Here is a 26,155-nt window from a genome sequence, read left to right on the forward strand (position 1 = left end):
GGAGTGCGCTTTAAATTTCTGAATTCGGACTTTTTTCAAAGGGAAAAGTCTAAATGTCAGATATATCAATGATAGTCCTCAGCTGGCCCAGCTTTTTTAAAGATAAAAAGTTTAAAGTTAAAAAGTTTAAAGTTGGAAAAAAAAAAGAGAGAATTTTCTTCTAAGTTCTCAAGTCTGACTTGTGCAGTGTCTGGAGGAGAATTTCCTCTCACTGAATCTGTCCAGACCTCAAACCAGACTGAGAAAACTTTGTGAAGTAGTAAACACTTTGAAGGTGCTGCCCTGACTTGAAGGAGGATGGAATACTTTTCTATTGCTTAAAAGACTTGAGTGTGCAGAATGAATTCGACACATTTTTTCCAAAACACTTCAGTAGAAACAGGATTAGGTATCACATAAACATTGGAACACCTACCATTGGTCAAACCACAGGATCATTAGCTGAGGCCACTTATTTTCATACGAAAGGCCTTAAGACAGAGAAAAGAGATAAAGAAAGAAGCTCAGTGGTTTCTGCCTTGGGGTTATTGTGCAGCCCTTCTCATATCACATCCTTTCCCAATGCATCTTACTCAGTATCTCTAAAATGATCTGATCATTTACAACCACTTCTCTAGCTGGATGTGGGTGCATCACTAACCATGGTTTCCATGATGTGCTGGGTAGCTTCAGCCACCACAGAGGAATCTTGATGGTTCCCTTGTCTACATTTGCAAGGGGGAAACCAAGAGCTACAGGAACATCAGTGCAGAAGAAGCTGCTCAGATGGTGAAAGCAGCTCAGAGCAGCACTACTACACTGGGAGAGCAGCAGTACATGAAGGTCAGGAGGCTCCTGCCCGTGTTTTTCCAGGCTCCAGTACAGCTCTTCTCAAAAACAGAATCATTGTGCATTTGCAAAAATAACCTTCCAGCTGTTCTGGTCCCACCAGAAGTTGAGTACTCCACTGCAAATTCTGCTGCTTGGCTTTCCAGGAGACGGCACTGCTACATCAATATGTGGGCCAGTACCTCACTGGACTCTCCTTGAGGTTTGCATGTCAACCTTCTTGCAACCACCTGCTCTTGCTCTCAGCACTACGCAGTGAATGACATGCAAGTGGATGCTTTGCCTGAAGCAGGGGCAAATGCAGAGATCAATCTAAAAGGACTGAAACTAGCATGATGTTGGCCTCCCTCTGAGCCTGAGTCCCCACCACCCAACAATTTGCACTAGTGCAAAGAAGGTGCCATACACGTCCAAATCCATACTGCAGGAGTGGCAGTGCCCACGCAAGAATGGCAATGGTAAAGCAAGCTTTTGGGACACCAGTGGCCACAGGGATCTTCAGCTTTTTACCTCAGGTTACATAGGACACTGTCCTATTTGGTCTCAGGATGTTTTTCTGCCAGGTCATGGTACTAAGAGGCAGTTCAACTGGGTAACAAAGTCACAGTGCTGAGCAGGGCAAGGTATATAACGTTGTCTGTGGTTTCTCACACTGCACAGTTCCATGCACAAGCTGGTCAGTGAGCTGCAAACCAAATACTGGCAACTGGCCCATGGGGTTAAGGAGCAGGTGTGAAGCCACCATCTGATGCTATAAACAAAGGAGCTGTAAAAGTGCAGAGCAGTTGAGGTGAGATCTGTAAATCTTATTCTCGAAGTCTGAAAGAAAAGAAGCTTGGATCACAATCTATCACACTTATCTTTAAAGGACTAGGCTACTCTCTCTTGCAACAGAAGACCTGCACAGAGGCACCAAATGTTCAAAGCCTGCAACACAGAGGTAATGTCTTTCTTCCTTTACTGTTTTAAATCACCTAGGACGCTGCCTATTGCTGTAGCTGTGACAAAGCATGTGGAATCAGACTGGCTTTTTAGCACACAGGAACAGATCACATTCTAAGAGGCTTAATTTTTTGGGACATCAGCAATCATTCCTTATGCCTTTGCTGACCACAATCCATATTGCTATAGTTGATATTAGAGACTTCAGCGAGCAAAATCCTGCTATGTAATAACAACAAAAAAAGACGCAATTGGTAAGAACCAGAAACAAACTTGGGATGCATTTAGGTGCTAGAACAGATACAAATATATTGATTTTTAATATATGCCAGTCAGACTTACAGTTATATACAAATATAACAATATTTATTATTAAATAAGAAAAACAAACAAATGAAAAAGAAACAAGAGGACCTGGGTTGTATAAAATAAGCTTCAGTGAGCGTTGTCTTTGCTTCCTAAACACTCTCATTTTCACATTAACATCTTCTATCTGTTTGGGATCTGACCTCAGCAGCAAGGGCAGATGCATTCATCTTCTTGTCCATGGATGTTCCCATATAAGGTGATCTCTCTTTGCCTGTGGAGCACGACTTCAATTTGCTCAGGTTTCGTTCCACTCTGATTTGCTGGCCTCTATGCTCGAGCTCTTGCAGTTTTACAAGGCAGTCATCCACACAGCTGTAGCTATAAAGGGAGGAGAAAGACAGGAGAGAGTAATGAAGATGTGCCTGCAGATCTAAATTGGTCTGGATAGTTTATTTTGCTCCACTGTTTTTCTTCTGCTCATTGCCTCTGCATGGCACCTTTTCAATAAGCAATTTCTATACGCTCTTCCCAAGCAGTATAAAGCATAAACCCTATCCAGGGAATTGAATAGGATGACAGGGATGCACTGTTCTAACAACTCTCTAGTCATTAGGAAACTTTGCTCAAAACTCTGTATGACTCTTCACGCACGCTAACTTGAGAATTTGGAAAATGCCCATGGAATTATGCAACAGATGTATATAAACAGTGGCCTTCAATTCAGTAAGATTTGATTCAGATAGCACATCAGAATTCTCAACTGCCTCCTCTGACATTTACCCGAGGCTGCACTAAAAGCTATGATATCTTTTATGTCTATGAAGATTCTGTCATACAGAAGTCAAGACATTATAGAATAAGCTATTACACTGTTTTTGTTTGTTTGTTTGTTTGTTTTGTTTTGTTTGTTTTTTTAAGAAGTAAGTTTGAGAAATTCATGCACTGAGGGCAAATATCAAGTAGTGTGTAGGTAACCTGGGGTAGCAGTCTGGCTACATGGGCTGCATGGATAAATAGCACAAAACCACTGGAAGAAGGGATCATGAAAAGATACCACAGGATCCCCCATGTTTTCCCTGACATGGGAAGTCCCAAGGAACTCTGATGTATAATTTTGCTCTGGTATTGAATCATAAGTACATTCAAACAGGCCAGCATGCTGGAGCTCACCCTGACTTCTCATCAGAGAGGTCTTGTTTCCCTCTCAGACTCAGAACGATCCAAGCTCCTGGGTTTTCATCATGACAGAGAGATTCAATCTTGGCATCTTTTCTTGTCTGATCTTGGGGTTTTCTAATTTTCAAGCATCCTTTCTCTTCCTTGTCATCTCTATACCATTAAGGAGACATGAAAAGCAGGGGACAGTCCTTTGCTTCTCAGAAGGTGTGAGGAGTGAAAGAGAAGGTCAGAGCAGCACCTCCTGGCCATATCCAGCCCAGATCCACACCCTCTCATCTCAGCACTGTGAGCACAGTCTGTTCTCTCCCTGTATTGAGGACTGAGGACGTGCATCCATATTTGCAGAAACACTCTGTTTCTCCAGAATTAAGGAAGTAGTGCCCAGGATTGATGACACCTACCACTTCCTATTACCCATCAGTGTCACCTACAGGGAGCAGAACTCATCCCCAGTGCCTCTACAGAAAATACCATTTTCATTTGCTCCCCCTGTGCATTCTATATGCTCAAAATACTAATCAGAAGAAAAGCGTAATTGATACCAGGAAAGCATGTCAAAGGAAAGTGGATCCCTTCTGGGAACTTGTAGGTAGTACGATTCCTAAAGGTCAGTGTGCAGACAGAAAGCACAAAGGAAACACGATCTGGTTTTTAAAGTTCAAATCCAGGAGTCAGGAGACTTGGATTATGTTCCTGGCTCCATCGCAGCTTTCATGTACAATCAAGAGCAGCTCATCCATCCCCTTTGTGACTTTGTGGCCAGGGAAAAGCGAGGACAGACATGCGATGTCACTTCTCAGGCTTTTAGAAAAAAAATGGGTAAATTAGTATTTTATGAGATATTTCCTATTCCCGGGAAGGAAGAGGGGAACTAATCTAAGATGGAAACATTGTTTAGAATTGCAAAGTGTTACATTTATGATTGCTTCTTACCGAATAAACAAGCTGTGCATTTCAATTTAACGGCATCAATGTAATGACTCACTGCGTGTTTTACTCCATCACATGTGAACTCACGTGTGTTTCTAAGACAATCCACAAAGCTAACTAAAGAGCAGAGGCTCCAAAATCCAAAACCTATATATAAGCCCTATTGCCGCTGTTCCTTGCTTCGAGAGCGTTGTTCTGTGAACGCCCTGCACAGAACATTGCGTGTACACTGCGGGGGCACAGCGACCTCCCCCAGGCTCACAGTGGGAGTGGGATGCGAAACCCAGCGCAGGCTGCGATGCTTTTAGGGCCGCTTCGGGCTGCCCCCCCATGCAGGATAATGTGAAGAAGGGAGAGGGACCCGGTCCCCACAACCCGAACGGCTCCGTTCTGTCCCAGCTTCTCCGCAGAGGTCACAACTCCATGCGCCGCTCTGCGCATGCGCGCGCCTCTCCAGCTGAAGCCCGCGTGGCACGTCCGGAAGTGACGTCATCGCCGGGCCTGGCAACCGTTACCAGGGTAACGTGGAGGCGCGAGTCGGGGGTGAAGGCCGAGGCGGCCCCGGCTCCGTTACCTCACGGCACGGGGTGGCCCCGAGAGGGCCTGGCTGCCTCCGCCCGCGCTCTCTTGAGGGTTTTCATCACCCTCTCGGGGGTGAGGGGCTGGCTGTACCGAGCTCGGTGCCGGCTGAAGGCCGCAGTGTTGCCGAGGGCCTCGCTGAGCCGCGAGCTCAGCCGCACTCCCGTCAGCCCTCAGCTCCCTGGCCCCGCTGAGGCCTCGTGGCGTCTTGTCCGGCTCTCCTGCAGAGGTTCTTCCAGGACGCGACCATGAGTGACCAAATCCAGTTCATTGTTGAGAAGCTCAATCAGGAGCCCTTCAGGAAGAACTACAATTTAATCACGTTTGACTCCTTAGAGTCGGTGCAGCTGTTGCAGCTGCTCAGTGATGTGCTGGGGGAGATTGACCCGAAGGTAAGGAGGGCAATCAGAGGTGCTCAGACCTGGGTAACTGCCAACGTCTTAAGTTGGCCTGTCACAAAAATTGCACGAAATGCTTTTACTTAGGTCTGGCGGTGTGTATCTTTGTGGCATGTTTGGTTTACCAAAATAGCTTGTATGAGTCTTCCTGGAAATAAATGTGCCTGGCAAGAATCCTTTGTGGCTATATATCTATAAGTTGTTGGTGAGCAAACAAATGTTTCTTGGGCCAGGCTGCTGGATCCTTGTCCACCAGAGACTGATGACTTTATGTTTTAACTTGGGAATCAAGGTAGAGATCTTAAATTGGTGCAGACTTACAGCAACTCTATTCTTGAGTCAAAAGTCAGGCTAAATCTTGTTCACATATGTAGTGTAGGAGCTGACTAAGAATGGTTTCTCATTTGCAACTGGTAACTGAGTTACTGACTCCCCTTACAATGATGCTACCAAAGATGTGAGATCAGAAGGGATCAATTCTGTACCAGTGGTATAGAGGTCCATGTTCTGCTGTGGTAGGATCTCAGACTTGGAAGTAATTTCTTCCTCTGAATAGATGAGGCCCTATGAGTAGGGAGAACTTAAGCCTGGAATAAAGTTACCTGAATATGCACATAGGAGGAAAATATTCTAAAGATAATAACAACTTGGTCACAAAAGGAATGTTCTATATGGAACTCACTCCACTGACACGTGATAAATGAATAAAGTTGAAATGACTTGAACAAATACTGGATATTTATTTGTATGTTTCAAACTATGTAGCATGCTGTTGACATTAGAGAGGAGCTGCCAGAGAATACAGCTAAAAGAATGTTGACTCTCCTCGGTATCCTTAAATACAAGCCTCCAGGAAGCGTAACAGACCTGTAAGTATCTTTTAATCCACGAATCATGATAAAAGGTGTTACAGCTTCTATGTAGCAACCTTTAGTTCAGGGTTTCTTTTTGTATTTTTGACGCTGACCATCCCTGTGGACATGTGTAACGTGTTAAAGAGCTCCTGTTTTGTCCCGCTGGTAGGGCAGCACAAGGCTCCCGCAGGTGTGGGGCAGCCCCGGGGCTCGGCTGCAGCAGCTGCTATTGTGGAGTCTGCCAGGAGAGGGTGCCGCCTGCATAGCAGGGTCACTTCTGCCCCCAGTCCTTTCAGGCTGCAGTGCCACCTTCCAGTGCCGGGTGGTAACCCTGAAAACCTGTCCTCATTTTCTCTTTTCCAGAAGAATGTTGCTGGGAAGGATGAATCGTTTTTGCAGGCTTTATCATTTTGTTTTGTTATGGGGTTTCTGTGTGCCTCATGGTAGCAGAAAAAGGATTGTAAATAGCAAACTGGCACCGTGACTGCCTTCTGTAGTAACTACAATAAGAAAGCCATTAGGGAAGTGGAATGGGAAAGTCAAAACACTGCAAACTTTCCAGCCAGTGTTCTTTCGTTTGAGATTTACTGATAGTAGGTGATACTTTTTGTTGTTGTTGTTGTTTTTGAATAGGAGCGCATTTCGCCAAGGGTTGGTTACGGGAAGCAAACCTGTAATTCATCCTGTCTTACATTGGCTTCTTCAGAGAACCAATGAACTCAAGAAAAGGGCTTATCTGGCACGCTTCTTGGTAAAACTGGACGTGCCAGTGGAGTTCCTACAGGATGATACTGTGGCTGACGTCAACAATCAGGTAGTGTTTTTCATGTATGCCAACATTTTATAGGAACTAATTGAAGTGCCAATAGAAGAATGGATACATGAATTGAGGGGTTACTGCTGAGATTAACGTTCAAGAGAGTTGTGACAAGAGCATCTTGCAATCAAGGGTTGACAACCACTCATGAAAATAAGCACGTTTTAACCACTTCCAATAAACCTTGCATTGTTTAGGAAGAGGTAGCATTAAATTGAAGGACTTAGGCTCACTGATCAAATATTGTGTGCTGATTAGCCTTCATTTTTATGCTGCCTAAGAAATATACTTTTTTCTTATTTTTTTTAATGCTTTTTTTTTTTATCTTCTGTGAACTCTAACATGGATATTTTTAACTTTATAAATCAGCTCAGCATACATTATGAACAAAAATGGCTGCCTTACAATTGTCAACTGAAGGTATAATACTTAGCCCCTAACATTAATGTGTTATCCCACTTCTGCTTCAACCATTCTTCTTTCTTTTTCTTTTTTTTTTTTTTTTTTTTTTTTTGTGAAGTCAGAAGTTTCTTTTTCCTTGGCTGATGTTCCTATTTACTATGTTTCCTCTTCTTTTCTGAGCATTAAATGTTGATTTTTAGACAACGAGGCTGGGTGGGTTTAAAAAGCAGAGCTACACGTGAACCAGAATTACGTTTTTACATAATTTGTGTTATCTGAGGCACATATTTACTTTATTTTGATCCAGTTTTCTCTGCCTTTTGTCCTGTGTAGTTGCTTGCAAATCACAGTGTTTGTGAGCATTCGTAACAGGTAACCTTGCTTATTAGCTGTGCACCAGCAAAGCTCTGTAGCTTGACTGATTTTCTTTTTTGATGGCACTAGCAAGGTCTGATTTATAACTTTGAACAACTGAGCAGAAGTAGGAAGGAGAGGAAGGAATGCAGGTTGTAAGTTTTCTCAGTATGTCACAGTCTCAATATGTATAAATATCCATCTCCATTATTTCCATTACGTAAGATGTATTCCTTTTTGGGATTGCAGTAATAAAACCATCTCATTAAACCAATACCCTTCTGATTTAACTCAGAACAGAAGCTGGGGTAATACAGTGTCTTTATGTAACACAGCATTACCATGAAAATATTTAGATCCTAATGAATTAAAGAATTTAGCCTCAACTATTTATGTAGGCAGGCATGTGATGGTGCATTTTAATAGAAACATTTCAAATGTGAAATTCTGGAGATCTTAGAACATAAGTAAGTTTTATGGGTGTGTAGAATCAAGCTCACCTGTACTGTGGATTCCCTAAACAGGGCTCTCAGAATCCTGGCGCTTCCTTGATTTTGTGATTTGGACATCAAATTGGTTGCAGTGTATAATTCTAAAAGTAATTAAATTTAGGCGAAAATCTGATTGACCAGTCTTCAATGAGATGCTGCCAGGTGCCAGGAATCACTGTGCTGCTGAAACCTGGGCTTTGTTTGGTCATTTGAGTGTGTCAGTTGTTTCAGGTGCGTGGGCTGGAATGCTGCTGGTTGGTTGGTTTGTTTGTTTTCAGTGGAAGTGGGAAACCTCCCATTTGCTCTGGTTTGCCAAACTATGCTGTGCCCGTGTTTGGGTTTTGCCAAGTGCCTGGAAATGTTGTGTCCCCATGAGGAATAGACTCTCTAAACTCACCTTTTGAAAGAGGTAGAGAAGGGATGCAAAGGAAGGTTTTTGGAACCAGCAATGAATACAGTTGTTCCCAGCTGGCTTGCTGTCTTCTTATTTGTTGAAGTACTTCTATAACACCTAAGTGAGCTACAAGGCAGTTGCATTTTTACTTCTGTTTTTTTTTTTTTTTTTAACTCATTTTTCATCACCCAGCCTGCATGTACCTTCTGATCATACCTCTATTTGTCACTTAGTCAAGCCCTTTTTGATTACATCATCTTTTTCCCAGTGGCCATTTTACTGCTGTTTTTTGAATTTGCTCCAGCATGTCCTACTGTGCCTGCTCCTAAAACAACCAGCAAGAAAAGGGAGTATTCCAGCTGCTGGTTCCTCAGGTTCTATGCGATGGAATTGCTGCTTCACTTGTCACAGATTTGCCATCTTTGTTTAACCTGGCCTTTGCCATTTCGTATTCAACAGTCATATCAATTGCTCTTTCCAGGAAGTAAAAAAAAAATTATATTCTCTGCTTAGATTTTCCATCTTATTGAATGGCTGTTTCTGCAGAGGTTATTCTTTCCTATCTCTCAGCTTGCATTTCTTCAAGTTGAATCTAAATTTATTTCCCATCCATATTTCTAAACTCTTTCTGTCCCCTGTTATTTCTCTACCCACACAGACTTTCACACTGCCTCTCAGTTGAAGAGTGCTGGTGGGCAATGTACTGGGATGGAGGTAGCACACTGTCTACTTCTTCCTAAAAACCAAGCTACATATATCAGCCTCTATAATACACCAAGGACACCATTATGCAATGTGGCAAAACTGTTTCTCACATGTTAAGTCAGGTGTGCTCTGGGGCTGCTTTACTGGAGAGAAAATCAGTGCTCCAGCTCCATTGCCTCTCTCAAGCATCTTATTAGACCCAGCTCTCCCTTTTTAGCTTGATAAGTTTACACATGTGATGTATGCAGGTTTATAGTAAGGGAGAACAGTTAATGTAGCATTGTCCCTCTCAGCTTACATCTTGTTTTGAAACTACGTTGTGTGTTACAAGGGGAGAGGTTAAAATGCTAAAGAAATCATGGAAATTCTGACTATCAACTTTAAATGGGAGATAACGTCATGTTATCTTTTTTTCTTCTGCTTCATAAGTTCCTAAGTTTTAGTGGTGAAAAATCCATTTAATTCTTGTTTTTACAATGTTTCTGTATGTAGTTACTGTCTTAATAGTAAAGCAACGTTGGCCTGAAAACCCTCAGCCATAGAGCTCATTCTGCATAATTTTATCTCATTTTGTAGTATGAAGAACTGATGGAAGCATTTAAAAACCTACATAAGGAATGTGAGCAGCTCAAAACATCTGGTTTATCTACTGCAGAAATAAGAAGGGTAAAAATATGACAAAAATGCATTGTTTCTATGTATGCTTTTTAAAAATGTTCTAATTTTTTGGTTTTGTGAACTCACTGCAGTGTGTACATTATAGAGGTCAGAGCTGATTGGCACTCAGTTGCTGTTTTGAAACTGTTGGCAAACAGAAAGTCCTTGCTCATGCTTAGAACTGGGCTTTGTGGAGCAGATGGGGAAACGAGGCTGCCAAGACTCTGTTCAGCATGATTTTCAAATATTGGAGCTCTTTTTCTGTGACCACAGACTGATATAAAACCTTGAACTTTACTGATATAGGGTAATAATTTCAGAGGTTGAATGAATTAAGAGCCTAAGTCAACAAAAATGGTGTTTCTATGTGGCTAAAGTGTTAGTAAAGATATTTGTCCTGTTTCATCAAAATGTTTGAGCATGAATCCAGCTTTCCATTAAGACATACAAACAAGTTAAGCAAATGTTGAGATAAGGCCTAACCTGATAATTTAGTTCCCTTTCTCTCATAGTTGTTAATATGTGGGATCCTGCTGTTGTAAGGTAGGAGGAAAGAAGGATAATTGGATACGTGTTTTAGAACCATAGATTATTTCTTTTAACACAGTTTTAATGGAAAAAGTATCAGCAAGTTTAACTCCTATGCAGAGTATAACTGCAAGTTTTATGGTACAACTTCATGCACATTGCCAGGAAGTGGGTAATGGGAAGATTTAAGAACAGATGTTTAATTGCATCATGTGTTTTATTGTGCTGATTTTTGCTTGGTTGTTTCTGTTTGTGGGGTGTAGGGCTTGTTCTTCTGTTTTTTGTTGGGTGGTTTTTTTTTGTTTTTTTTTGTTTTTTTTTAAATACATCTGCTTTTATTTTAAATGCTCACATTAATACTGAAGGATGCAGAGAGTGGAAACTGAGGAAGAAGTAGGAAAGATGAGCAGGACTGGAATCCTGGACATTCTGTTCACAGATTGATAAGGTTATAACTGCTTCAGGTGTATTCAGAGATAAATTCTGCTTTTCACAGTAACTTGTACAGAGTTTAGTTCAATCTGCACCATGTAGTGAATTCACATTTCTTTATCTGTTTTTGCTGCTGTTTAGGATATAAGTGCAATGGAAGAGGAGAAAGATCAACTCATCAAAAGAGTGGAGCGTCTTAAGAAGAGGGTAATAAGAGAAGTAACGCTGTTACATTTCAGTGTCATAATCCTTGGCTTGCAACTCTGATTTTGGAATGCAAACAAGGATTAGAATAAACATACTGCGTGTTGAGGAAGGAGTCAAATAACTAATTGACCTACAGGGAATCTCCTAGGCGTTAGTCCAGAGCTTTTAAGAATCTTGAGTCCAGTACTTTGCTGTCATTTCTGAGTAGTAACGTGTATGGAAAGGAAGTGCTAAGTGGGTTTGTTAGACATATGATCTCTTTAATGTATTTCTCAACTATCTGACAGTAACATGCACTATTTATCCACTTGCTGTAGGTGGAGACAGTACAAAATCATCAACGAATGCTTGAAATAGCAAGACAGCTTCGCTTAGAAAAAGAGAGAGAAGAATCTTTGGCTCAACAGAAACAAGAACAAAAAAGTCAGGTATTGCCATAAAAGTGTACCTCTTAAAATAAATAGTTTTTATATCTGTCTGGGGATTGTGTGTGTAAAGAAGTACATCAGGAACAAAACAGTGCAGCTTCTCCTAATAGCAGAAAATTAAATCCTGTGTAAAATACAAATACCTGTGTGCATCTTAAAGGAAGAGGCTTGATGCTGCAAGTTTTGAACGTCTCATTTGAGATATTTGGCTGCCTCAACTATTCCTGACATCATCATTTAGCAATCCTAGGAAATGTTCCATGGCTTACTGTGGGAGCACCCAGAGAGAGGTCTTCATGTTTATGGTAGTGAGCAAATGTTTCCTTAGTTTGATTGTATCTCTGTGCACTTGCACTAAGATTGTGTGGTAACACAACAAGTAGCACAGCTTTTTGCTGTGGATCTGTGCAGGGAGAATATAATTTGTATTCAGGAGCAACTTGGGGTTTTTCCTGAGTCTCACAAAGGTGATGTCCTAGTAAGTACTAGAAGCAGCTGGTATCTGGATGTAGGGGTGGATTTAATTCCTAAGCTGTGTTGCATGTTCCCAAGCCAGCCTGCTGTATCATCTCAGTCAATTCTGTTGATTTCAAATAGAGTATGAACTTTTGCTCCTTTTAAAGCAGTGTTAAATTCAGATGCCTATTATTACAGTCAACATACTGATTTGGAATCAATGTGAATCAGAAGGTTTTCAAGCCATTGGCCCTTTCTTGAGGGAGGTCACAAGAAAATACTGTGGTGTCCAGGTGATTCTGCTTCTTATCACACATTTCTCTAAGTAGCAGAAATACTATTCACCTGGCTGCTGTTGTTTGGCAACAAGCTTTTCTGTGTGCTCTCTACTTGGCTCAGCAACAGAATAGTGGATTGCTGTGACAATTCAGCTGCCTTCCAAGAGATGCAGCACAAAGAGAATTTTCTACTGCAATCCTGACTAGCTTTTTTGCTGTTCTTTTAGTGTTCAAGCCACTTGAATGTTTGCTTGAAAACAGTTTAAGAAATTTGTGCCATAGAGAAAATACTACTTGGGAGTACAATGCTTTTCTTAATTAACAGTAAAGAATAAGTAAATCCAGGCCAACTGTTGAAAATTGTTTTGGCATGTTTCCTTGTGAACCACAAGCTGGTAACTACCATTTTTTGTATTCAGGATTCTTTGTGATTCTCTTTTGCTTTAGTTACTTGGAAATGCATTTCAAAGGAATGAGCTTATGCGTGTACAATTTTCTCTCCAAAGTTATTCCATGCAGAGCAGAGACTGCAAAGAGCACAGCTCCAGCTGAAAGAGATGCATCATGCAGTAGTGGATTCAAAACCTGAAAGTAAGTAGTAATGTGTAACACCTGGGGGGTTTACACTTCTGTGAGAAATGAAATTAAAACTGCATGATTCTCAGTAACATGGGAGTGCCAGAAAGCACATGTGAACTAGAGAGAAACTAATGGAAGGTATAAATTCTAAAGGCAAATATGCCTTGCTATAAGAAGGCAGGGGGGTAGTCATAAGGAAGATGATGAGATACCTCAGTCTTGTTTTTTGAGGTCCACTTTGCTTAAAACCTTAAGCCAGTTACATACTGAAAACTAGTTATAATACTCTGCAAGAAAAAAAAACCAAACAGCTGGAACTACAAGGATTGGAAAAAGCAGAAACCTCTTAGAAAAGGCAGAGTTTAGATACTGTGATGTTTTGTGTCTTTTGTATTTGCAGTTGAGGATCAGGGAAATACCTCTTAATCTCTGTGAATGTACAAATACATTGAATATTATTATGTTTTATTTGGTTTTTTTTCAGTGTAGACTTGATGTTGGTTGTTTTTTGTTTTTTTTTTTTAATTACATTTAGTAAAACATTCATTTGGAGAGCTTTAGGGCCTGTTTCTTATTGTGGTGCAAGCTTCTGTTGTAGTTTTGCATGGTACCAAAAACAAACCCACTTCCTAATTAATCTTTTTATAGAGAATGAATTTTGTGTGTGTATATATATTTATAGATATACATAATAGACATTTATATATTAACATATAGATGTAATATATAGACCTATTTATAATATTCATATAAAATAGTTTGTTCTCATTTAGGTATGTTGATGTAGACTGCTGCTGCTCATTTTCAGTCTTATCTCAGTCTGCAAATCACACTAACAAAGTAAATTATGCTCCTTGTAGAGTAAGTTTTTGCTCATTGATCCACTATAAAAATAGTGGGTAGGAGGGAATTACAGAGAGCAGATAAATGCATAACTCACTGTCTCCAAAGTCTACAATTCTACAGCATCCATGTTTCTGAAGGAAATAGAACTAGGATTAATCTGAGTCTGTGTAGGGTTCAGCGTTTCTGCTGCATCTGACCTCAACTGGTTATCAGTAACGTATCACAGGATTGATAGAAGCTTTATGTGTTGTTTATGCTGTCATTGGGGATGATTTGTATGGAGAACTCTACTGTACTACTAAGGTATGTGACTCAAAGTCTTTTTTCCCAGAGCCCTTGCGCTGGCATGCTGAGTTGCTGTGGTTTAAAAAAAAAAAAACAAAAAACAAACAAACAAAAACCATTAGAATGCTTTTTATTATCTGAATAAATAATTTTCCAAATGATAGCATCTACGTATTTAGATTTAAATTTAGTGAAGCAATTAATTGTCCTACTTTCTCAGATAGTTTAGTATTTCAGTTGCATCATGGATGCTTTGCCAGTTGTTTTGCGTTAGAGGATTTTTCTTAGTCAGCAGCGCATTGTGATGCCATTACTTTGTAACTTTGCTTTATTTTTTTTACAATTGTCATCAGCATTTGAGCCACAAATGAAAACTAAAAGAGTATCTGAACTATCTTCTTTAAGGGACCTGTGGTGAGTTCTGTAACAGTTCCATTTTTGCTGTAGCTGAGAGTTTACACAGCAAAGCTACGTCGACATTTCTATTTCAGTTCGTAGGGTATTTTTAAGGCCTGTGGAAACTTGGTGGTTTCAGTTCACAGAAGCAAAGGTAACATAATAAAAAGTCAGTAAATGCCATTTGATCTCTGAGATGAAAATAAAGTGATCTTATTTATTACCCTCATCTTGAGCTTTACTTGCAGGAGAAAATAAAGTGTTTAGACGTTCTGAAGAAAAACTTGGAGTCATTATTTAAGAAAACTTCTGTTGAAATTTTGCCCAAACAAAGACTTTAGGACTTAGCTTTATAATTTAATTACTTTTCCCCTCAGTAGTTACAAGGACACTGCCTGTAGTAGCAATTACAGAATGCCAACTGTTGATTTCTCTTTTTTAATAATTAAAATTATGTGGCCGCAGCGTATTGAATAGGATTTCATTTCTTTTAAAAGCTTTATTGGTCTACAGTTAACACTATTTATTTTTTAAAAATTCCCTTTGGCTCCAATTCTGTATCTCAGCTGCCTACTCACATCAGTATGAGCTTGTACACAGATGATTCAAAGACTGTTTGGTAGCTGTGGATTTTTACTGCAAGTTCGGTGCTTCTCCTTACAATAATTTTCTTCTGTTTTTAATACTTAACCTGTTTTTACTTCCAAAGCAAGAGATACATTGATAAAAGCTGTTGTTAATAAGTAGATTTTTATATGTGTTACGGGTACGTGTTGCTTTGATTACTTCATCTGGTAATTAACTTGGGATGATGTTCTTTAAAGAAATGCAAAGTAATTCTTTAAGGAATGCAACCAACCCAAACTGATGAGTGTCGTTAACGTGCCGTTAGCATAAGACTGCTTCAGCTATTCCAGAAAAATATAACTTATGGTTAATAGTTTATTTACTTTTAGAAATACAATGTGTTACTTAGAAGACCTTTTGTTGGACCATGAAGAACAGCTGATCATTGCCTGCAGACTACAATTGATAACACTGGTTTCCATAGTATGTGCCTTCCTTGTTTATGAACTTCAGTACTGCTCTGTACTTTGCTTAACTACAGAGAGGCAGTTGCTGCTGCTGTTGATAAGAGTTTCTGATTTACAAACTATCTATTTCTGTTAGCATTTTTGACACTGAGCGCTGGTTTGAGTAACCTAACAGAGATTGTTATATTTTTGCCTTGAATATCTGCTGGCACAAACACAGACTGTGAATGCCAAGAAGTGATCTGAATTACTGAAATTCTTGATCTCTGTCCATTTGAATGGAACTTATTGTTCAAATTATTGGCAGAAATAGTGAGAAATGGGTGCCTTGCTTTGATTGATTAATATTGATTAATGAATATTGATTAAAAGAATGGGTTAAGAGGGTTTCCAATGATAAACAGAAACATGCAGTTGGTACATTCCATTAAATTAATACGTAGTAGCATTTTAGACCAATGAGAACATCAGGGATACTTATAAGGAGGAATTATTTTGTACAGATGTTTATTTTATGGCATTCTGAACACTTAGTGAAAAATAGAAGCTATTACTAAAATATCCTATTTGAATGAAAACACAAACTTCTTCTGTTGTTGTTTGTTTAAAACTTTTTGTTTGGCCACAGAACTATCTGTCTCTGAAATTCCAAGTTTAAATAATTTCCTCCAGTGCTGAAACCAGGTTACAGTTGTGGTAAAGGAAAATGACTTAGGAGGAACTCAATAATAAAAATGTTTAAGGATGGAAATACAAGGCTGGCTGGTAAGACTGATAGTATAGCTATGGTTGAGTGTTTCAAGACCTTTGACTTTTTTACTTGCACCCCATTTTGAAGAACAAACAAGGCAAAGCAAAAATTCAATGTGATCTGTATTAAATTGATTAAAAGGACTTTACTGAAGACTTTAAAAAGGCAGCTAATTGGGGAATTTTCACTGATTGGACGTCTTTCTAATGGGGGCATGCATAAATCAGCATTTGGCTCTTTTTTTCAGTTTTAGGTTAGTGCCATGAAAGAAAATAGCAAATGATCACTGATTAAATTGCCAGATGGAAAACAAGATTGGGGAATTGACTGGGTAATGAGGAGGACAGGCTATTGATTCAAAATAATCACTTGGCAAACCAAGACTGTGCCAACAATACATATTTGAAGGAAAAGCCAAATGTGGTGGCATGTGGGAGTTGTTCCTAAGTGATTCTGATAAAGGCTTGTGGGGTATGGTGTAAAAATGGTAGAACTGGAGCTCCTGGTGCCAAAGACTTGGTGCTATCCTTGCATTTATTTATGGAAGGAATGGAACAGAAGCATTGTTGCTCCTCTTTTTTTTTTTTTTTAGCTCTGATATTTCCATCATTGCAATGCCCCAACCACTGCCTGGAATTTGGGAAAGATACTGAGAAGTTAGATTTCAAAGAGCTGCAGTAATAATTATAACGTAGGAAGCGTACTGTACTGTAGAACACTTGGGAAGCTGTGTAGTTTTTCAGTGAGATATTGATAGATTTAATCATCATCTATTAATGTTTGCGTGTCCTAGAACTCTGCTTAACACAGGGAAATTGAAAGTGGTACCATTGGAAGCTGCAGGCAGAATCCCTTCAGTACTCATTTGTACAGGGATGAATGCAAACAGGGAAGTGAGGTCTTTGATTAGCAAGCAAATGCCACGTGGAAGTCCTTTCCACACCTGCCTTTGTCATAGCCTTCCTGGGTAATACTAAACAAAGTGTTCCAAGTATTGGCAGGTAGCTTTATTTAATTAATGAATTAAATCAGTACTGCAGGTGTTTTTGATATGGAATGCCTAATGGGGAGCCCACAGAGGGAAAAGAAGTAGGAGCCTGAGCACAAAGTAGATCCAAGTTTATATCTATTAGAAGAATTATGCTGGGAAACCTGCTTCTTTCCTACATGACTGAGCAAGCACTAAGAAAGTCTTTCTCCCACCTCACTTTATGCAATAATTATAATAACAAAATTGAATGGAAAACATGAGGAATTGCTGTTAATAGCTCTTCATGTGTAAGGTTGGCAGAGCCTTGCCAAAATAGCCCTAGGGCACAGAGCCAGCCTTTCTGTGCAGCTTACGTATGTAGATTTTGTAACCATAAGTGAATGCTAAAACATTAAAAACAGGGCTTATATGTGTAATGGAAAACTTAAAGTATGCTTGCTTTTCTTTCCTCTGTCCTGGGAATTTGGAAAAAAAAAAGTCACTGAGAAAAAAATCTTAAAAGAGCTGCTGTGTGTTTGTTTTTTAAGGTTCTGTTAAGCAGCAGAAATAGTTCTTAGGTAGTCACTTCTCTGTATGTTAAATCATACAGAAGAAAAAATATCTCCAGAAGTATTTAGGAAAGAACTGCATTAGTCATGAGGGATTTTGGCATCATCATGTCTTTCCCCATCAAGTTGTCAGGTTTTAACTCGCTTCATTGTGTGATGCAGAACCAGTTGGTGTTTGAAAGAAGTTGGTAATAGCTCTCAGGTTATCAGAGAAAGAAATCAAGATAGCAATCAAGTTTTTACCCAGTAAAGTCAATAGGTCCCTTCTGTTTTCGAAAGCAGTCATTCAGGCACGGATATTTCATGAGTTTAAGCTTTAAATCTGTAATATTTAGGCACGCTTTATAAGAAAGCTGGAGAAGGGTAAGAAATAAAGCATAAGTTATACATGTGGTTGTTTTATTTTATTTTATTTTTTCCATCTAAGAGGCAGGCTAGAAAAAAGAAATAGTTGATTAGAATATTAATATTAAATATCAGGATAACTTGATCGATATCGCTTTGATTTCCACACAGAAGTTCTTGGTTATAAATATCCACTGGGGAGTTATGTTCCTAGTTCTGAGGTGATAATTCAGCTCATGGTGTATGTGGGAAGCTTTGCTGCATTTGCAGAGGTGGTAGATTTCTAGTGAGACATTAAAATGTAGTCCTTCCTGCACAGCTCGTCAGTGGGCTGAGGAAGACTGAAAGTCAGTTCTCCTGGAAGAAAGAGGTGGGTATTCCTGGGGGTAGATTGGTGTTCTCTCCCAGTAAGTTCCAGTGCATTTCTGAGTCTAGCTGTAGTGCCCAGCACATAATGGCTATTGCACACATAGCAAGTGCATTGCCTGTTCTGAAACCAATCTGAAGCTGTTTTGCACAAGATTAATAACCTTCCCACAAAGGGAAAAAGAGTTTATGGTAGTACTGTTTTTCATGAAATGAGATCAATGAAGTGGACAGCTGGAAAAGAGGAATTCCTTCTTGTTTTTAGTTTGGTTTGACTTTATTTTGTTAGGAGCACTGCTTTCCCTAGGGTCTATTCATTCTCATTCTTGAGGCTTTCTCAAGAGCTAAGTATGGCTCCTTTCTTCTCTGGCAGACAAACCAAGTTTGTCTTGGTTTCCTTTCGACCCAAGCTGAGAGCAGAGAGTGAGGAGGATCTGTCAGTACTGTGACTAGTCCTCTTGGTAAATAGATGCAGAATAATGGAGCCCCCTTTTCTGAGACTTGTATTTAACTTTGTTCTTTCTCCTTACATCAGTCAGTGATGTGGTCAGCAGGCTCTTTAGCCTCAAAGCTTAAAGCTGTGTTTTCAACTTGCATCCTTTCCTCTCTGTTTCAGCAAGATCAGCTCTGTCATTGTATCCCTGTACTCAAGCTTTCCTTTCTTTCTGCAGAGAAAGACAGAGATTTGGAATTTCTTGTTTTGCTTTGCACTTCATGGCAAAACAACAAACCCAACAACCAAGAAAAACAAACAAACAAAAGAACCAGAACAACAACAAACCAACAATACACCCCAGTGAGTCGTCTTAAAAAGTACCCAGGGTACTTACCTTTAGTCATTTTGGTCATGAAAAAATTCAGAAATACCTCTTCCCACTCCAGTCTGATGTGCAACTTCCAAATTTTACCATAGCCCTTGGTACAGGTGTCTCAGAGGAGTAATTGCACTGAAGTATCTGTTGTCAGCAGAGTGCTGTGTAATGTAGTTTAAATAGCAATTTGGTTTTATTCTGTCACATTTTTCTAGCTCTGTATTGTTCTTATCTGTGTTTATAAATAAATTATTTGTAATGGAGGCTAAATTACTCTACCTAGCAAAAGCAAAGTCATTATAAGCATGTATCATGCAGTGTGAATCAGGCTCAATCATCAGGTAGGTGATTGCTTTTCTCAATAGAATTTTTGACATTACACAGCAATTTCTTTTTTTAAAAAATCTGTTTGTTTTCAATGTTCACAGTGTACTGAATTGAATGCTCAAGATTGAGTATTTGCTCTTAAAAGAAAAAATCATCTGTTACTTAAAGAGAGGCATTTTGTAATGTAGAAGACTCTTACAGTATGCATACATTTATTTCAGCTCATTGTAAGGCCTTTTTTAGATACAAAATTAGAACAAAGAGGTTTTATTTTAAGGGAGAGTTTCCAAGGATATAACAGACCTTACAGGAGGCTGGCCAAATTAAGATCTTTGTTCTATTTCGAGACACAGACAAAGGATTCACACTGAGATAATTTGTCTGTAGACGATGTAATTCACATGAAACTATGACCTGTGAAATCTATGGGGTAGAATCTCTCCAATGCTCCAGCCAGGGATGTTCTAAGGGATCCAAGCTTCAGAGGAGCCCTGAGCAAGGCAGCACAGCTCTGATATGCTGTGCTGTCCCTCACTGATCAGGCATAAGACACCAAATTCTAGCCATCAACTTTTCAGTTTCAAAAGAACATACCTCACTACAGAAAATAGTAACACGATGCAATGACGCAGTGTCTTGATGTGCCTAAGACATGCACAGTGCTAATGGTTCTCTTTGTCAATGCTGTGTGTTGAGGTTTTTGTATCTGATTCATCTGGACTTTGTTCTATGGAGAGATTTTACTTGTTTTATTAACTAAAAGAATACAGTGAGGAGTTAACAGATACGTGTTGGAGATACAGGTGGGTAGTAAGTGTAATGCAACTTGTTTTGTTTAACATTCAGATTAAAAAGCTAGATCAGGTAACTACTTGTTAATTTGAGTTTTCAGAGGAAGATTCAAGCATTGTGCTGTTTTCATTGTAATCTGTCACTGAACACTTCATTGTGTTGAGAAAATTGAACTTAATTATCTTCTGCATTACTTTCTTCATGGACATGCATTGATTTAATTTGTTCTTAAGGCTTAATGAAGAAACTGGAAGAGGAGATAAACTTCAATTCATACCTCGCTACTGAAAAAATACCTAAGGAGCTTGAAAGTAAGAAGAAATCAGTGTATTTCTTACAAAAGGCAATTGCAGAGCCAGCTATGGGTCAATCAGATCTCAATGTACTTGAAAGCAAGGTAAGTTGACCAAAGTGACACTTAATTTGTGTTTCATAGCATGCTCTAGAGTTTGTGCATATTGCACTTCTCCTGTGCCTACTTTGCATCCTCGAGACAAGGTTTAATTCCCAAAGGAGCACCTCTTCAGTTGTAAAAGATGTGTTACTCACTAAATGCAAGCTCTTAGATAAGTAAAAAAAGAAAAAAACAAAACCACAAAACCCACTGTATCCTTAAATGCTATTTAGAAAATTGAGTTGGCAATTTGCTGTTGTGTGAGCAAAGATATTAGTTCAGCATTAAAGGTTTGATTTTTCTTCTCTTTAGTTTTAGCTTGTTTTAAACTTTCACTGATATCAAGGGAGTTTACACCAATATAAGAAGAGTGCTTATGACATGGGGAACAAAGCTTTGTCTGAAATACTCAGCTTTCTAAGTATGCAGCTGTTACTCAGAGTAACGTTGGGGTAATGTCCTGCTCTGTACCTGCACTTTGTTTTGACTTCATTAGATTTTAGCATATATTTACACTGCTTGCTTATCAGCAGTCATCTAGTTAGCAGAGAATTAAAGGAAGGTTGCTAGGGCTGTGGTTTCCATGGCTGATGAGAGTCCCAGTGTAGCATTAAGTCAGAAAAGAGGTAGCTGGAATCAGTGTGCTGGTGTAGGTGTTTGTTTCCACATGCAGTGGGCTTTAAAGTTTCAGCTAGAGTGAAGACTGACAATCTGAACCTGTGGACAACCAGGTGCATTTTGTGGCAGCAGAAGGAGGGTACCACAGAGCTGCAGTGTGATGGCTGTGACTCTTAGAAGCATTGGTAAAACTTGGTATCGCCTGCTTTTTATCTGCTGCTCTTTAGAAGTCTAAGTGAAAATAAATGTTTGTTACTATGTGACAGTGTGCCTTTCTCAATGTATATGACAACATCAACCTTTTTCTGTCTGTATGTACCAAGTCACTGATTCTTTTATTCTTTTTTCTGTCCATGTATACCACTTTACTTCATTTTCAGGGCAAATGTCACGCTCCTGCCTTATCATTAAGGCACAGAACTGGAAATCAAAAACCCAGCCTCTTCCTGGCCAGTACTGAGTAACTCATTGAGTTTTTTGTTCTTTTCTTTCCTCTAGTTTGAAAACAGAGTTAGCAATATTTCCTCGTTAGCTGGGCTGTTAGTCTGGTTGTAAAGCATTTAGTTCTTGGAGAAGACAAAGAAATAAAGTTCTGTTTCCTCTGTTTTTCGGCTCTGTTTTGCAGATAAATGAAGTAAATGTACAAATAAATCAACTTATTGAGAAAAGAATGATGAAGTATGAGCCAGTTGATAGTAAACTTTCCATGTATCGCCAACAGGTAGGAAAAAACAAAACATTTTGAGAAGAATCAGTGGAGCAATTTCAGTCACTGTTGCATGTAGACTTTTTTTCTTTAACTCATTAAAGCAAGAATCTGTAGAAATAGATGATAATGTGAGACAAAACCTAAACAAATGGCGTGCTTAAGGCTTAGTCAAACAATTGCTGCCAGTCATGCCAGTGAGTTCCTCAGTTGCTGTCTGAGGTGTTGCCTGTCAGCTGCATCACAGGAACCCTGGAAGAATCACTTGGGAAGAGCTATTTTAGTAAATCTCCAGCTGTGGACAGAATCTTACAAGGCAGCACGTGTGCTGGATGCAGAGCTTGCTTTCAGTCATAGCACTTGCTTGTGTTTGACCACATGCTACTTTTCCTTTTACATCTGTTAAGAACGCATTCTTTGATTTTTCTCCCTGTATTTTTTTCATCCTGAAGCTATTAAAAAGTTCCTCTGTAAAATAAGCTGTGTGGTCTAGCCTTCATAAATTCAAAAGTTATAAAATGGGTTTCTGAAATCAGAGACTTTTACAGCTTACGCAGAAACATATGTGGTTTCTTTTCCAGCTGACCTGTATAGCTGCTGATTTTATTCAAGATTTCCATAATGATATTTATGGTGATGGCTTAAAAAATAAAAAGGCGTAGGTAAAATATATCAGTGGTAGGAAAAAATGGTGATAAAATGTATGCTGCAGTTCAATCACATATAAAATATGTGAAATATGCCTGGTACATAATGGGCTGGTACCCAAGACCAGTTGGCTGGTGATATAACTGTGCTCAGTGGAGGAGCTTGGGGAGTTCAGACTGCTGCTGTGAGTTGAAGGCATACAGTGGTCTTTGCTTTGTTCTTCTTCTTTGTATATGGCACTACAGTTTATCACTGCAGATATCTGATGGAGCAAAGAGCTGAGCTGACCCCAGCTGAATTCTGTTGGATGATTTTAAGAATAACGCTGCTCCTCTGAACGTAGTGAGAGAAACCCATTCTGTTCTGCTTTATTTTTACTGAAGTTTTTCCTTTCATATTAAGTAACATCTAAATTCAGGTGCATACATATACATTCCTGTGTTATGTAAAAATATACTTTGGCAAGATAAAAATGCTTTCTTTTTCTGAACTAATGTATGTTTATGTTTCTTAGTCTCTTAACTTTAATAAATGTAGGTACTAGTAAATATTCTGCCTGGTAAAACATTATTTTTTAAATGCTTTTTCTTCTAGACTAAAAAAAACAATAGTGGAATAGTCTATAATTACAATATTTCTGTACTTTTCTGCTTTGTTCATTGTCTTTTAGCTATTTGCCAAGATTTAGAGGCTGGGTTCTGCTTAGTATAACATATTTCTGTAGGCTGGAGTAGGTTGGAGTTATAAAAATCTGTATTATGACATTTGTGAAATCTTGGATGTCTTTCCAGTTAAACCATGTTGATGTGTCTTACATAGGCACAAAAAGGGGCTAAGTAGATTAAATGGAGCCCCCCAAGTGCATGCCTGTTCTTCAGTGACAATGAAAAAGGAGGTGAAGAAACATGTATGTAAAATGCATCAGCAAGGATCTGAGGAGCAAAGGGACATGGCTGAAATCTCAGCCATACTGAAGGAAGCTCGGAATTGGCAATCAGCTTGGAAGAAGCTGTGGTTTAATCAACTGTGTAGTTGTGTAATCTGTCTTTTTCTTTGCAAAGATATGTGCTCACAATACCCAGTGAAAATGAGTTTCCTACAGTTGAGATGTGATTTCAGTGGTGCCACACCTGAAGTTTTCATGTTTTTATTTTACTAATGATTAAACATTAATAAAATGTTTAAGCAATACAATATAAATATATTATAAAAATATAGATATAATATAAAATATATTAATAAATTTTTACTTTGCCTGTCCATGTATATTTCTGATGTTCATTCAGGCATCTATAATTTCCCGGAAGAAGGAAGCCAAGGCAGAAGAACTTCAGGCTGCTAAGGAAGAGATGTCTAGCACAGAAAAGCAGATGATACAGAAGACGAATCAGGCCCATGAGTTAGATGGCTCTGAAGTTCTGAAGGGGGATGAGGTACGTCACGTAACAGTGCGTATAAGAAAGACTGATATTTTTTGTTGTTAACTTGGAGTTTCCTTTTACCTTCTCATTGTAATAGCTGCTTCTGCAGTATCTTATCCATTATTATAACGTGGTGTCAAAGTATGTGGCCTCAGCATTGCAACAGGCAGAGTTCTGCTTTTCCTACCCATGTTAAATTAAAATCAAATGACCAACAATGTATTTGAAGGTGTTTTTGAAGTGCAGATAGTACAATGTTGTCCAGTGCTTTCAAATGCTTTCCAGTATTTAACAGAACTTTTAAAAATACTTGGTTTGCATCTACATTCAAATTATTAATTTATTCACATCATTAAATTATTCACATTCAGCCTTGTAGGTTGCAAAGCTATGAGGACTTACTGTTGGGCTGTTCTAACGTTCCAGAGCTTTGAGTCAAAATAAAGTCAATATAATCTCAGTGGTATGATGATAAATAACTTCAACCAACTATAAAACTCAACAAGACTAATGGGGGGGCTTAGGACTTCAAGTGGTAAGTCATGTCAGTGAATTTATTTTTAATCAGTGTATAAGTCTATCTGATCATAAAGCATAGGAGCAGCAGTTATCAGAAACACACTTAATACTTCTATATTTATTACCACAAAAGGTTTCACTTCAAAAAAATACTTCTTGTGGACCACCTGCAGTTCATCTATAACACAGACTTTGACTCACAGTCATCTTACCTCAGGCAAAATTTCATTTGAAGCTGGTACTTACCAGAGAAGCTTTTTCTTCTTCAGAAGCTTGCAAAGAATAGAGCTGTGGCAGCTGGACAATGGTTCATCAGCAAAATGAATGGGCTGTTATTAAGAGAATAATAGAAGAAGTTTAGAAGTCTGCTTAGTGTGCTTATAGGCAAATTTCCTAAGGAAGACATGAGCTGTATCGTACTCTGAATTAGTATGTATCCTAGCTTCAGCTGGGATTGAGTGAATTTTCTTCCTAGAAACTGGCAAGGTGCTGTGTTTTGGATTTTGGATGAGAATCATGTGAATGACACACTGATGTTTAATTGTTGCTGTCTGAATTTGCACTGCCATAAGTTTATCAAGAGTAACACTCTTTGCTTTCTTTTTCTTTGTCTATTTGTGTGCTTTTTTTTTTTTTACATACTGCTCAATACAGTCAACGCCCTTTGTAGAAGGAACTCCCTTCCTGATCCCATAGGATGTGCCTGCTCCACAAAAACCAGCTTTCTTTTAAAGGAGTCTTACAGAGTAAATGAAGTATGGGAATGTGTGTATGCGGGCACTCATGCATAAGTTCTTCCTATACAATATGGAATGCATGCAGGTTTCTCTTGCCTTCTTGTCTGTTTCCCATTCTGTAAATCTACATAAAAACCAAAGGTAGAAGCAATAACAGACTCACTACCTAGAGTTGTGTTTAGAACAAGGAGCATCTCTTGATTCCAGTGAAATTAACTCGTGCTACAAGTCTTGAGTAACGATTTGAAGAATTAAGCTGCAGCTTTCTCTTACCATGATGTACCATGGGCACTCATGGTGTTCCATTGGTAGCAGTAATAACAAGACCACTAGATGAGACTTCTTTCTACCTCAGATTTTTATCCTCTGTGAGCACTTGGCTGGAATCTTTGACAGCTTTCAAAATAAAAATAGCAAGCAGACAATCTGTGTTTCTGTGATGGGAGAGAAATGTTTAATTAATCAACAAGAATGCATTACAGAGACAGCAACATATGCTTTACATTATCTGTAAATACACTGTAAGGTAAGAAATAATAGATGTTCTGAGTGGGGACAGCATGCTCTGATCGATAGTAACTTCAGCAGAGCCGGGTAGGAGGGTAGCAGTTACTTAAGAGGCCTGATAATGAAAAATTCAAGTTAATTGTCTGCCATAAGGAAGAGGCTGAAGACAGAAAAAAGACATTACCTGTTTTGAACGTAACCTTCATTCCTTTTGTTCAAATCTGTTCTATGTTTGATTTTTAAAACATCTTCAAGCCTTCATGTTGATGAGTGCAGAATAAACAATGGAGCACTTTGGGCAAAATATCAGCTTCCAGTTAGGAGTGTTTGCATTTTTGTAAGAACTGTTTCCTGTTTTGTGAAAT

At 39.0% G+C, this 26,155-nt stretch overlaps 1 protein-coding gene across 3 annotated transcripts in view; it reads left to right on the top strand.

Annotated features, from left to right (window-relative positions):
- The first annotated feature begins 4,735 nt into the window (after nucleotides 1–4,735).
- IFT81 (intraflagellar transport 81) overlaps nucleotides 4,736–26,155 on the top strand; it is a 38,513-nt gene continuing 17,093 nt past the window's right edge. Inside the window, exons 1-10 of one of the 3 annotated variants that reach the window (XM_048964421.1) lie at nucleotides 4,736–5,159; nucleotides 5,931–6,034; nucleotides 6,653–6,833; nucleotides 9,759–9,848; nucleotides 10,941–11,006; nucleotides 11,324–11,434; nucleotides 12,675–12,759; nucleotides 20,474–20,637; nucleotides 21,878–21,973; nucleotides 23,893–24,039. In XM_048964421.1, the coding sequence (XP_048820378.1) occupies nucleotides 5,016–5,159; nucleotides 5,931–6,034; nucleotides 6,653–6,833; nucleotides 9,759–9,848; nucleotides 10,941–11,006; nucleotides 11,324–11,434; nucleotides 12,675–12,759; nucleotides 20,474–20,637; nucleotides 21,878–21,973; nucleotides 23,893–24,039 (1,188 nt within the window). In that variant the 5' untranslated portion in view covers nucleotides 4,736–5,015. Of the gene's footprint in view, nucleotides 5,160–5,930; nucleotides 6,035–6,652; nucleotides 6,834–8,385; nucleotides 8,493–9,758; nucleotides 9,849–10,940; nucleotides 11,007–11,323; nucleotides 11,435–12,674; nucleotides 12,760–20,473; nucleotides 20,638–21,877; nucleotides 21,974–23,892; nucleotides 24,040–26,155 lie in introns of those variants that run through there. The other 2 variants (XM_048964422.1, XM_048964423.1) reach the window with 2 other exon arrangements.

This window comes from Lagopus muta, chromosome 17 (assembly GCF_023343835.1).
Source record: "Lagopus muta isolate bLagMut1 chromosome 17, bLagMut1 primary, whole genome shotgun sequence".
Lineage (NCBI taxonomy): Eukaryota > Metazoa > Chordata > Aves > Galliformes > Phasianidae > Lagopus > Lagopus muta.